Below are 13,926 nucleotides of genomic sequence, written 5' to 3' on the forward strand. Positions count from 1 at the left end.
AAGATGTGGGTGTCAGAGTTTGATGTAACAGACCCAATTCAATCAATACTCTGAGGTCTGGGGTTTCCTCAAAGCATGAGTTTATTAGGCATGTCAGTTGGTGAAACCCCGACTTTAAAAGACCTCACCCAAATCAAAACCCAAAATTCTTTCCCTCACTCCCCATACCTGTCACATGGTCCAATCAGGTCACCATCCCAACACCCGTTGATTTCAGCCCACACCTCCCCAACCTCTGGTGGGAACATTCTTGGTTCACAGGAGAAAGAATTTTATTTTGGCTACAAGTCCCCAGCTATCTCTATGCCCCCTCCCTTTCCTATACCTCACTGTGGCAGCCCTGAAGATGCTCCTATATGGCTTCAGGGCTGACAGGTGGGCTCTATGGAGAATAGACAGGCATTATGGCGTGCAGGATCCTCCTACCACCCAGGGACTCTTTGGGAGAAAAGGTGGCAGGAGCAACTTGCAGGAACCACTTACTGTGTGGACCTCCCATAGACTTTCTCATTGACTTTGCTTATGGGAAGCTGGCATGGGAAGTTCCCTAATGGTGATCAAGATGACTGTGGGACACTGCAATGTTGCAATTGTGAGGTGGTTGCCAGACACCAAATCACAATCATGTGAAATGCTGCAACTGATGTAACTTTGAAACAAGTCGTAATCCCCATGCCATTCTAACTTTTGAATGGTCCATGAACAAATGGATGTCATCTTATCTGAATGGCCTCCATGTAAAAGATGGATAGAATTGTTCATTATCTATAGACATAAAAATGGCTGTGTGTATGTTCCAGCATAACTCTGGAACCCCTCGAGCAATTTCAACCAAACTTGGTACACAGATGACTTACTCTCTGGAAACAAATGCTGTGGGGGTAAGACACCCCTAACGCCCCTCGGGATGTGTGTTCTATTAAAATACAGCTCATTGTGGCTTCTACCGTACTGCTGTAAAATGGCTTCTACTGTACAGCACAGTGGAGTTGCCATGGTAATGGCTTCACAGTACTCCGCAAGGGAGCTTCCTCTGGTAAGGGGGAAAATCCAACATTAGAAATTCCGTTCGGTCCGGAATTATTTTTGAGGTCAGGTGTATGGATTAGGATAAATAAATATCCAGGAAACGCCGGGTTATCAGCTAGTTGTTCTTAAGAACAGGACAGGAAACAATGATTTATTTACAAGGAAGTACATTTCAGTTGGGCATCGGGAAAAACACCTGAACAATAAGAACTGTTCAATACTGGGACAGACCTGTCTCAGGAGATCTTCCTTTGCTAGATGTTCTAAAGAGAATCTGAACTTTGAAAGCAAATTCTCACACAACTGAACTAGACAAAAAGAAATGAATGTTTCTGTGTGAGAAGCGAATTGTTCACAATGGTTTCCAGTACGATTATGCATTTAAACTAAAATCTTTATTGTGTCATTTAACTGGAGATTTGTGGGAAACTGTTGCTGCTGTGATGATGACATTCAAGCTCTTCCGTGAAGCTCAATCCAGATGTATGGAGGTCCCAGATCACCATGGATTCCTTTCTCCCTACAAAGAAAAGGCTACCATGAAATATTTGTTCAGTCACACAATTAAGTACATACTAGACTAGAATCTACAACATATTTAGATAGACAGATGTCTGCAGGGTATGCTTTTTAAAAAGAAAGTCAAGACAATGGCAATCAAAACTCCACCACCTTGATTTTTTTGACTGTATCCTGTGGACACTCCTGCTGTGATAATTATTTTGAATTAAATACATAGTTCTATCAGCCCAAGCACTCTTTTTGTGCCTGTTCTGACCTAAGCTTTGGCAAAAAGCACAAAGCAGATTACTGGACCCCACAAAACCCCTTTTATTAAACGAATGTGAATTCCTCCCATTCGCAATCAGCAAAGGCTTGGTAAACAGTCGTTCAAAGGTGAATTTATGACCACAGACCTTATCTACCTTGGAAAGCTGCCATGTAAATATTTTCCAAACTCTGCAACTTGGCACAGAGTCTCTGAGATTCACGGACAGATCTTCACACTCCTGAAATGAATGAGCAAATTGTTTCCCTTTCCCTTTCTCTCCTCTTTTATTTCCTATGGGAGGGGCCATTCACCATCGACCTGTGGTTTTACTCCTAAATCGACCCTGATTTCTGAGCTGTTCTTTTCTTCTGGCAGCTCTGCACAGACACACACTGGGAACAGGCTCCAGCTGTTCCTCTGCATCACTGCTGTCTAGCTCCAAAGACAGCTGAGAACGGCCAGACTGCCTTGGCCCCATCTCTGCCTCCAACGCAGAACCCTCATCAGAGCCTTTCCCAGACTCCAGGACTGGCCCATGTTCCTCCCCAACCACCTCACTGTCCGACTCTGCTGCCAACGCCGCTGGCCACTGGCAGGCCACAACAGTGCCTGCTTGAGTGTTTGTGCTGCTAATGAAAAATCCAATCCCTATGCAAGGAGCAATTTGGGAACAAAAGGTTATTGGCCTCACTTTAGATCAGGAATGTCCAAACTTGGACTTCAACTCCCAGAATTCACCAACCACAAGTATTAAAGTTTTCAGAATTGGACACCCCTGATTTAGATCAACACACACAGATAACACTCTCCACCTGACAACTTTTACTTAAATTTTAAAAATCAAACATTGTATGACTGTTCACCACCCAGAGTCATTCATTTGAGATGGGTGGCTATACAAATTGAATGAATGAACGAATGAATGAATGAATGAATGAGTGAGTGAGGCTGTTGAAATTACCTATAATTCATGCCAAGTTTTAGCACTGTGGTCTGGTGGTCCTTAAATGTTTGCTGGGGGTCAAATGTTTGCAAATCTCAGGTCATAGGCTGCCCATTCTTGCTACAAGCAGGTTTTGGATTGTGTGAACTCAACTACAAAGTAGGTACATCATGAGTTATAATTTAGGATAAACCATTTATGGGTTATTTAAACATATCAATGACATATCAATGAGGTTTGCAAACATGTGTGTGAATGGAAAGGAGAAGATCAGAAACACTAAAGGAACTTTCCCATTTGCAGTAGATATGTTCTTTTCATCACAAATTACAGCAAGCACCTAATTTTGGCTGAGCTCAACATATTAAGCAGGTTGGGATGGATTGGTACTTTTATGGGAGACCACCAGGCTTCTCATTAGATCAGGGAGTTGTTAAAGCTTACTGGACAGCATTGTCTGCCATGATGGGGTTGGGGAATAATGAAAAACAAGACAGTGTTCAGGACAAATGCATCCCTTTATCAATGTGCATTGTCAATGCCAGTGTAACTACAACAGGGATGAGGCTTCCTTTTGCTGCTACACCTGCCATCTTGCCCTTTTGGATATCTTGGATATGGGCAATGGCAAACCCTTTGTAAGGTAAAGGTTAAGGTTCCCCTCGCACATATGTGCTAGTCGTTCCCGACTCTAAGGGGTGGTGCTCATCTCCATTTCAAAGCCAAAGAGACAGCTCTGTCCAAAGACATCTCTGTGGTCATGACTCAACGCCGAAGGCGCACGGAACGCTGTTACCTTCCCACCAAAGGTAGTTCCTATTTTTCTACTTGCATTTTTACATGCTTTCAAACTGCGAGGTTGACAGAAGCTGGGACAAGAAATGGGAGCTCACTCCATTACACAGTGCTAGGGATTCAAGCTGCCGAATTGCCGATCTTTCTGATCGACAAGCTCAGCGTCTTAGCCACCACATCCCTCAAACCATTTGCATTTTATTGCAAAAATGAAGTCATGAAGCCATCAGAAGGTCAGCTTGACCTCAAGGAGACCCACTTATTTGTACCTACCACATTTAGTAATCTAAAGGCCCTGGGAGGGAATCTTATTAAATCCTTATCATTATACCCTGATAATAACTCTGAGATGTGGAAACTTTCCAAATCACACACTGAGATAGATATATCCCCTTTTTTCTGTTTCTCTACTTTCTTGCTAATGAATCTATCCATGGTTTTACTAAATGATATTTTTATTGCATAGTAAAACATTTGCTTTCCGTGGACCCATTTATCCTTCAAAGTGAGACTGGTGTTTGTTTTAACAAGTGTTCTTCTTTTACTTTAAAGAAACTTGCTGGAATCAAGTCTGAAAAGTTCCTACAATATTGCTGTCTCTGTTCACAACTGTTCTTCTCCCTCTCCCACTTCCGATAATTAAATGAAAACAAGCTTGAACATCACAATTAGTGGAGGAAGTAGTGGAAGAAGAGGAAAAAGAAAAGGTGACCTATGTTATCTGACTAAGAACCTCTGGACCAATCAGCCAAGGTGGCACAGTGGTTAAATGCAGCACTGCAGGCTACTGCTAGATCAGCGGTTCAAATCTCACCGGCTCAGGGTTGACTCAGCCTTCCATCCTTCCGAGGTGGGTAAAATGAGGACCCAGCTTGTTGGGGGCAATATGCTGACTCTCTGTAAACCGCTTAGAGAGGGCTGAAAGCCCTATGAAGCGGTATATAAGTCCACTGCTATTGCTATTGCTATTGCTATTCCCAATCTAGTAAGTTCTAGGTGAGTGGACTTCTACCCCGAGTATTCTCAATGTCTGTACTGGCTGTGGAATTCTGGGAATTGAAGTTCAGTCTCCTTGAAATTGTCAAAGTTGGGAAGCATTGTCCTGAATCTTTCATTTCCCATTCAGATTGTGCCAAGGAAAACACTGATCTTGACCAATGGCTGTTCCACATTTGCATTGTTAAATCAAAGAAACAGAATTGGAAGGAACCATGGAGGCCTTCACGCCCAACTCCTGTTCTGAGCAGAATCAAATTTTAGAAGAAGAACCACAGAGGTGGTATTCAGACAATTTGGACCGGTTCGGGCTAACCGGCAGCAGAAATTTTCGGAGAACCGGCATGTAACACCTCTGGCTGGCCCCACCCTTCCGCCCCTGTCATTCCCTGCCCTATATTCCCTTCTTTTTTAGCTCAGCTGACTCTTCTTTTTCACATGGCAAAGCGGATTGCCGCAACTCAGGTGAGCTAAAACACAGCGTTGACACCAAGGGCAGTCTTTGAATGCTGTGTGAGCACAGCATGCAAAGAACGCTCTCATAGAACCCGTAGGAAAAGATTTTGATTCCCATCACTGAGAAGAACTGCATTAGTCAAAAATCAGGCATCTGATAGCATCAAACCAATTTTATTAAAAGTAAACTGTTTTTCTGTCAGAGTTTTGGCAGCCTGGCTATTATTATGAGATAAACTCCAGGAGCAAAACGCAGCACACGGCACACAGAGCCTTTATACAATTAATAGTGGTTTATATACAAATATATACGGACATATACATGGAGATAAATCCCTTACCACTCAGCTACAAACACAAGGAGAGAAATGAGACACATGATGAGAGAGAGAAAAACGCCCTCTAATGGCCACCTCTTAAAAAGACTCTAACAGAGTCTTAAAAAATCATCCTTATTGCATCAGCTTACAGTTTACAGCTTACTACCTTACATCAGCTGGCAGCTATTAAATACTCATTACCTGACATTTTCTTTTTTTAAAAAAATCCAAGTTCAGATACCCTTTAAAAATATTCAGGAAAAAAAAAGAAATCCACCTTCTGGGGTAATTGGTGTCACTGTTCAACTGCTTTTTTTTAAAGAATGTTTTTCCCAACATTCAATCAGAATCTGCTTTCCTGTAACTTAAATCCATGATCCTCTCTATCCATTATCCAGGAATGGTGGAGAAGATAGATGGATAGATAGATAGATAGATAGATAGATAGATAGATAGATAGATAGATAGATAGATAGATAGATAGACAGACAGACAGACAGACAGACAGACAGACAGACAGACAGACAGACAGACAGAGACTTCATACTACTCATTCATATTCACTTTGTAACTGACTACTTCTCTACAACTAATAACAAAAATGTGTCACTGGTGGATTGACAAAGTCTGTGTGGTTTCACCTTACATTTATACTTTAAGGAGCAAAGCACATCAATGATGGTGACCAAGGGAGTTTTCAAGAGTCTAAAGTAGTACTACTAAATATGTGAGTGTCCAGTTTGATCCAGCAGTCCAGAAAATGTTGACATTGAACTATCCAACATGGTGTTCATGGGTAGCAGTAAGGCACAAGCTAAGCTTGTTGGTCAGTCTTTTAGATTACATTTCATATTTTTAATATTTAAAAATGAAATTTCTGGACAGCAAAACATTGGCACCCAACATCACCTTGATATCTTCAAAAATAAAAATGGTTGATGTCTACAATTAAATGTTTTTTGCTTTTGTTTGGAAAGGCATCCACTTGTTCCCACTGCATCCCAAATAAGACAAAGCATACCTGTAGATTGATAGTCTACAAAAAAAATCTCAATTTTTTAAAAAGCTAGGATTCTTTTAATCTTCTCATCTTTCCTTCATTCTGAAGATTTCCTGATGTTCTCTTGCAATGATGTGGATCTTTCAATGGCTAAGAAGATCTGGTTCCACTTAGTTTTTTTTTCCTGAGATCAGCCAGGATCAACTAGCAGCTACCATCTGTTGTATTGTCTTCTGGTAAGTGGCCATATCCACTTGTTGACTTTTTATGAGTGTTCCACAAGACTTTCATTGCTGTGCTGCTTTTCTTCTGTATTTTGTCACAACATCTGGCTTGGTAAAGGGCTCTGTAAATGCATCATGTCCTCTGCCTTTTGGCTTCAGAGGGAAAAGATGAGTTAACTCAATTTAACACCCAGCGTTGACTGTAGAGTCTGACTAACCAAAGCCAACTTTGCAGACTTGATTGTGGAAAGATGCAATTAAAATTTGGCTGAGCGAGGCAGACAAATTTAGAACTGGATCCAAATGGCGTTTCCAAATTCTCCACCAGATGTGTGGGCTGGGGAAGAGAGCATTTCTCTGAATTTATCCAGGGGAAAGAAAATTTCTCCAATTATTGCTCAAGAACAGAAATCTGACTTAAGCGTTACTGGTCAAACCACTGCTTAAACCCCCCCCCCCGAGGAGTTGGGTCATCATGCGGATTTCTCTTGGGATTTAATGGAAGCATAAATCCCTTACCATTTAACCCAAAAAGAAACTGCTTATAATACAATGGAAGAAAGGACACTCAAACACATTTTTCAGTTGTGTTGTCCTTGAATAAAGGCAAGAACATCCTGCTCTGTTCAAGAACGTTCTTTCAAAATTCACTTCTTTTCTTAAAAGCATATTTTCTTCCATTCAACTGAAAGAGGGGGGAAACTTGCAGAAAAATATTCTGCCATTGCAACAGCTGCAATTACACAATTCCCCTAACCACACTCCCTGGGAGGTACCATATCTTGATGTAGACTCTAACCAAACAGGCTGGATTGCATTACAGACTAGGCCAAGTAAAGCTAACCAGTGTTAACACTAAGGAAGCATGAGTCCTAACATTTTTTGTTAGGACCCAATGACCTGAGTCTCTTCCCCACAATCACATTAATGTATTTTCCAGCCATCCTTGAGTTGGGAAATAAGTTGCACTGCCCACACCCAATCTTTATGGTGTTTCAACAATGGGCAGTGTTGCTGTCCTCATACAATTTAATGCAGCATAGTTTCAGGGCAATGATTGGTGGCAGCCGGTTGGCCAAGCTTTAATTTGTTTTAATATTCACTTATTTAGCCTTCATTTTTCATCATTCATTGTGGGGTCTTTTTCTGGCATAATATTGATCTTCCAATAGATTGATAGTCTTATTACAGAAGATCAATGTACCCATATCAACCACAACTCTCCCCCCAGTCTGAATGAACTGTGATTTGAAATATAAAGCAGAAAAGGCTATTTTTCTGTGCTATTATGTCTCAGGATTTTTGTTTCCCTTCTCTTTCTCTTGGGACTCGAGACACTACAAAGTTACCCCTGCACGACAACCAATCAGAATACATTCCTTACACAGGAACAGGAAGCTCTAAGGTGGGGCCCAACAGAGGGTATAAATCTCTCTCTCTCTCTCTCTCTCTCTCTCTCTCTCTCTCTCTCTCTCTCTCTCTCATACTTTCTCTCTCTCTCATACTTTCTCTCTCTCTCATACTTTCTCTTGTTCTCTCTCTCTCTCTCTCTCTCTCTCTCTCTCTCTCTCCAGTTTCCTCAATTAATTATTTTTGATCAGCAAAGAGCCTCTTTCCTCCTCTATTCCATATTTTTTTGTCTATTTAGGTCCCATTTGTCAGCTGGAAAGCCAGCAGCCCAGGTTCAAGACCTGAGCTCCATGTGATAGGGTGAGCTCCCATTCTTGCCCCAGCTCCTGCCAACTTGGTTTGAAAGCATGCAAATGTGAGTAGATAAATAGGTACCACTTTGGTGGGAAGGTAACAGCACTCTATGGAAACTGTGGAAATGTGTTCAGACAACACTGTTTCAATGGCCTTGAAACCGCGATGAGCACCACCCTAGTGGAGTAAAATCTGCAGAGAGTCCTTCATTTTTATATCTCCCGTGCAATTTTGCTCTCAGACAAATATTCGCATACATAACATGATGCACACAAACAGAACAGGACTCATTCTGACAAATCGGTCGATTTTATGGGAAACTGATAATCCAATGATGGGGAGAATAACATGAATTGTGCAATGTCCAATCATTGGATGGGGAAAGAGATGTTCCCATAGCAGAAGGACCAGGCTAAGTGACGCTCAATCATCTCATCCTATGATTCATTCCTGAGATGCCATAGATGGGATGTTTTGTATTGTGAGAATAAGGAAAACACCACTTCTAACCTGCAGCAACTTAAGATGGCTGTCAGCTGCGCCAGCTGGGATATGGTAGAAGCAATGTCTTGTGTCCATGTCCCACAAAAATATTTAGTATTTTGCTCCCTCAGCCAGGATAAGTCATTTAGTTAATTATAAACACAACAAAAATTTTATTTAATTGATATAAAAGATTTAGATATCTTCTAAGGTTGAAAGAAACGTTAAAATATGGAAGATCACCCTAACCCCACTTCTGGTTTTCCTATAACTAGAATTCTTAATAACCTTATTTAGGTATCATCATGGTAAGATGGGTGGTAAACACATTTAATTAATAAATAAATTTAATAAGTAAAATCTATTTTAAGTGTTGCCGCTGATAGACCAATGTGAATCAGAAAACCTTCATTATCTGTTGTAGATTCACATAACTTTCAGAGACTACTTTGCCTTATGAAGTCCATAGTTTATTCTTCAGCGGGATGTGGAACATACAATCTGCTATCCTGCTCATTCCTCTCCGACTGATGAGCTTGAGATCTCCATGGTGAGAACAAAGCTAAAATCAGAATCCTATCAACAAGCACATGAATGCATGTTCTTCTCTGTAGAGTTTTGTTCTCTCTGATTTCTATTGAGAGAAAAACAGCAAGAGGTTGGAGAGGAGGAGAAGGGAGGGGAGGAGAAGGAGAGGGATGGGGAGAGGAGGAGGAGAAGAGTAGAGGGGGAGGAGAGAAGAGGAGGAGAAGGGAGGGGAGGAGAAGGAGAGGGGATGGAAGAGGAGAAGAGTAGAGGGGGAGGGGAGGAGGAGAAGGGAGGGGAGGAGAAGGAGAGGGGAGGGGAGGAGAGGAGGAGAAGGAGAGGAGGAGGAGAGGAGAGGGGGGAGGAGAGGAGGAGGACAGGGGAGGTCAGGGGAGTGGAATGGAGGAGAGGGGAGGAGAGGAGAAGAAGAGGGGAAGGATGGGGATGGGAGGAGAGGAGAGGGAATGGGAGAGGAGTGGAGGAGGAGGACGAGGAGGACGAGGAGGACGAGGAGGAAGAGGAGGAGGAGGAGGAGGAGGAGGAGGAGGAGGAGGAGGAGGAGGAGGAGGAGAGGAGAGCAGAAGGGGGTGGAGGAGGAGAGGAGAGGAAAGGGCAGAAATGCTCAACATTTTCTTTTCATCTGCCCAGCCCTACCATAATAAAAATTGTCCCGTTCCTATGTGCTTGATTTAAATTTGGTAGAAACAGCATCCTATCTAAATCTAACATGCCGTAGGAACTGTTGGGCATTAAATAGTGCTATAACCCTGCAGCTGCCAGAACTATGTTCTCAAATTCACATTCATAGGCTGTTAAATGAATAAATACATACACATACTCAATGCATATTGCTTTTCAAGGCATTAAACTCCACTTTTGGCTTTAAGCCTATGAGTAGTTCTACTGATATTTCTATTGCAGGACCAAAGAAGAAGAAAAGGAACTGGTTGATCTTATTCTTTGTGGTTCAAGAAGCAGAAAATTGGGGTAGAAAAGAATCAATTTCCCCAATAATAGCAAAGGGTCATTCCGGGTCTCCTGTGATGAGCGCCAAAAATTCTGGAACTCTATAAATAAGGCCCTTGAGAGGGATAAACAACTGCCTAGTTTAGTGGGTTGCAGATTTCTTGTTCTCATTTTCAAAACCCAGCTGTTTAATTCTGAATTTTTGACGTCCAGATCTTCTGGATTCATTGAAGTAACACTGTTTCCTTATTCAGAAAAGACTCAGTAATAGGGAGCAAAGCAAATAACAGACCATCATACAACATTCTGGTTAGCAATCTGATTACATGAAGGCTCGATGGAGTATGTAGGTCCATAGATGGCTTGAAACCACTACTCAAAGCATAGTCATGACCAGTTTTCCATCAAATTAGAGTGGCATATCAGGTAGGCTTCAGTGTGCTCAGCCCAATTCCCATCAATTTTTTCATTACTGACATCAGAGGTGGGTTCCTACCAGTTCACACCTATTCGGTAGAACCGGTTCGTCAAATCTACCGAACCGGTTAGAAGAGGTTCCACCAGTGGACCCGGAAAGCAGGCCACACCTACAGAAGAGGTTCCAAAAATTTTTGAAACCCACCACTGGTCCTTGGATATGATTATTCTACACTATCATGCTCATATTTATAAAACTTAGTGCCTCTGTGAAAGGCAAGGATGACTACTGCGTTTGTGGTGCAATTAGAACATTGTGTGTGTTGAAGTTGTTTTAATGCAAACCAAAGATGCCTTTTAAAAAATAAGTTTACATCATATTCTTATGCATGCCAGTGCTGTGTGTGAGGTAATTTAAGATGGTTCTGACAAGTGTCGTCGGCATCTTCATATCCGGTCACATGGGCGGCAAGCCACTCCCATCCAGTCACATGGGCAGCAAGCCATTCCCACAAAGGAGGCCACACCCACAGAGTAGGTTCAAACAATTTATGAAACCCACCACTGACTGACATGGATGAAAAAGTGGAGTCAGAGTCTATTAAATTGACATAGATGATGCAGAACTAGATGGAATTAGATGTACTTTGCACTCATCAGGGAGACTCTGTCTTAAATACTGTATCCAGTTGTCTAGGATTTGAAGAAGGTGGAAGAAGCGAAGTTCTCCAGGGAGAGAGAGACTGAGATTGATGGTCCAACATCTCAGTATGATGGTGTTGGAAGAAATGTCCATCTGGGTTCAGTTCCAAGTGGGGAGAAAGACACTGGAAGCATGGAGACTGCTTGGAAAGATGGTTTAATGGTAGACAGGACCACATGGGTTTTTTGGTCCTGGGCAAAGAAAAAGCACATGGGTGGGAGAGATAGACAGAGTTATACCCTCTCTTGGACCCTGCCTTGGAGCTTCCTGTTCCTGTGTAAGAAACGTATTCTGATTAGTTGTCTTATGGGGCTATGCAGGGGTACCTTTGTAGTGTCTTGAGTCCCAAGCTTGGTTGAATCTTTCTGGGTGATGTAATCTCCTCAGATGCCAGGTGGTTAGTTCTGTTGCTAGATGGATAGCAGAGATGGGATTCAGCCAGTTCTGACAGGTTCTGGAGAACTGGTATCGGAAATTTTGAGAGTGGGGAGAGAATGGGGATTTTGCAGTATCCTTCCCCTGCTATGCCACAAAGCCTTTCCCACAGAACTGATAGTAAAAAAAAATTGAATCCCACTACTGATGGATAGAGGGCTAATCCTACCTTTGTTGGATCTTGGGTGAGGGCATTCGCTTATGAATAGACCTAGCTATCTCTTTAACTCTTAAGTGCTGACATCTGCTATTGGCTATTGAGGAGGGTGAGGGCTATTAAGAGTGATTCTGCTTCCTGCCTAAAAAAACACATGTTTCTCCATTTCTCATCCAGGGAAATATAATATTCTGCCTTTTTAATATTTCCTAGAATATTTCATTCTTCTAGGAGAGGGGTGGGTGCTAACTTCCTATTATGGGAAGCAGATTGATAGTAACACTCAAATACCTTAAATTGTTCTTAAATTGTTTAACCCAATGATCTCTTTTCCTGGCCATGAATAATACCATTACTGCCCTCATGCAAACAAACGCAAAAGGGGGAAAAAAACACCAGACTCTCTTGTTTGCAAGAAGCTTTTCAGCAACATCATTTCCAAACTGGATTTTTAAATCACAAACAATCAATTGCAAACAGCTCCATTATTCCCAAGATATGTCCCAATCACCCTTCTGGAGATAATTACTCAGGTTTTAGAACTGACTTAAAGACTGTAATGTAGAATGGCTTGTTCACTTGTTCCATACATGGTATAAATTTAAGTTACAGGAAGACAGATTCCAGTGAAAATAAATACATTTAAGAATTTAAATATTATTTAAGAGAGGTTCAGCTGTAGATGCAAAAGAAATAAAAATACAAGAGGACAAACTATGAAAAAGAAGAGTAAGAAGAAAGAATTCTAGTTAGACAGTGCATAAGGGAGGCACCACCTACTGTAAAGGAAAAATTTGAGAACTTTTGTTGTGGCCTGCCAGCAGCCAGCAGAGCTGGCAGCAACTTCAGACAGTGGGGAGGTTGGGGAGGAACATGGGCCAGTCCTGGAGTCTGGGGAAGACTCTGATGAGGGCTCTGTGTCGGAGGCAGAGATGGCCATCTGACAGTTATCACCTGCCTTCCGAGTCAGACATCAGTGAGGCAGACGAACAGTGGGAGCCTGTTCCTAGTGTGCGCATGCGCAGAGTTTCCAGACAAAGGGAACAACTAAGGAATAAGTGTCGACTTGGGAGTAAGGCCACAGGTGGATGGTGAATGGCCCCTCCTAAAGGGAATAAAAGAGGAGCGAAAAGGGAGGGGTGTTTGCAGGAGACAATTAGATCATTCCTGTATTCTTGTCAAGTATTGCAGCATCTGAAAGATATCGGCCTGACCACTCTCCAAGCCTGGAAAAAGGTTGGTAATTGTGAACTACCTTGAAAGACTGTGGGAGAGGAAAGACTTTACTGGAGAGGATTCACTGTAAATTAAATAAAAGGGGTTTATTGGGATGAGGACTCGACTTTGTGCTGCTGGGGAAGCCTATGTCAGAATAACTTTGCTCCCAGTGGATTCAGAAAGCGGACATCTTATCGACTCCTCCTGTATGACATCATGAGGTACAAGGAGAGTTGATAGCTTTCAGTTTGAAACAGCATCTTGACACTTTAAGAAACACTGGTGAGATAGTAATACAATGACCTCGGGCTATTGGGAACAGGTGGATGCTTTAAATAACAGAATAAAAGAGTTGGAAGGGACCTTGGAGGTCTGCTAATCCAACCCCCTGCTCAGATAGGAAACCATATGCCATTTCAGACAAATGATTATCCAACATCTTCTTAAAGACCTCCAGTGTTGGAGCCTTCACAACTTCTGGAGGCAAGCTGTTCCCCTGATTAATTGTTCTAAGTGTCAGGAAATGTTTCCTTAGTTCCTGGTTCCCTTATTAATTTCCATCCATTGCTTCTTGCCCTCCCTTCAAGTGCTTCGGAGAATAGGTTGATCCCATCTTCTTTGTGGCAGCCCCTCAAATATTGTAACTATCATGTCATACCCACACACCCTACTCCTTCTTTTCACTAAACTAGACAAAACCAATTCCTGCAACCGTTCTTCATATGTTTTTGGCCTCCAGTCCCCTAATCATGTTTGTTGCTCTTCTCTCTGCACTCTTTCTGG

At 42.1% G+C, this 13,926-nt stretch overlaps 1 protein-coding gene across 2 annotated transcripts in view; it reads right to left on the bottom strand.

Moving 5' to 3' along the window:
- Positions 1 to 1,397: 1,397 nt before the first annotated feature.
- The window catches only part of TMEM212 (transmembrane protein 212), a 33,019-nt gene continuing 20,490 nt past the window's right edge, over positions 1,398 to 13,926 (bottom strand). For both annotated transcript variants that reach the window (XM_087726135.1, XM_014058890.2), the window contains exon 4: positions 1,398 to 1,549. In XM_087726135.1, the coding sequence (XP_087582261.1) occupies positions 1,437 to 1,549 (113 nt within the window). In that variant the 3' untranslated portion in view covers positions 1,398 to 1,436. The remainder of the gene's footprint in view (positions 1,550 to 13,926) is intronic.

This window comes from Thamnophis sirtalis, unplaced genomic scaffold (assembly GCF_051295495.1).
Source record: "Thamnophis sirtalis isolate CommonGarterSnake01/CBP01778 unplaced genomic scaffold, rThaSir2_p1.2 scaffold_11, whole genome shotgun sequence".
NCBI classification, from domain to species: domain Eukaryota; kingdom Metazoa; phylum Chordata; class Lepidosauria; order Squamata; family Natricidae; genus Thamnophis; species Thamnophis sirtalis.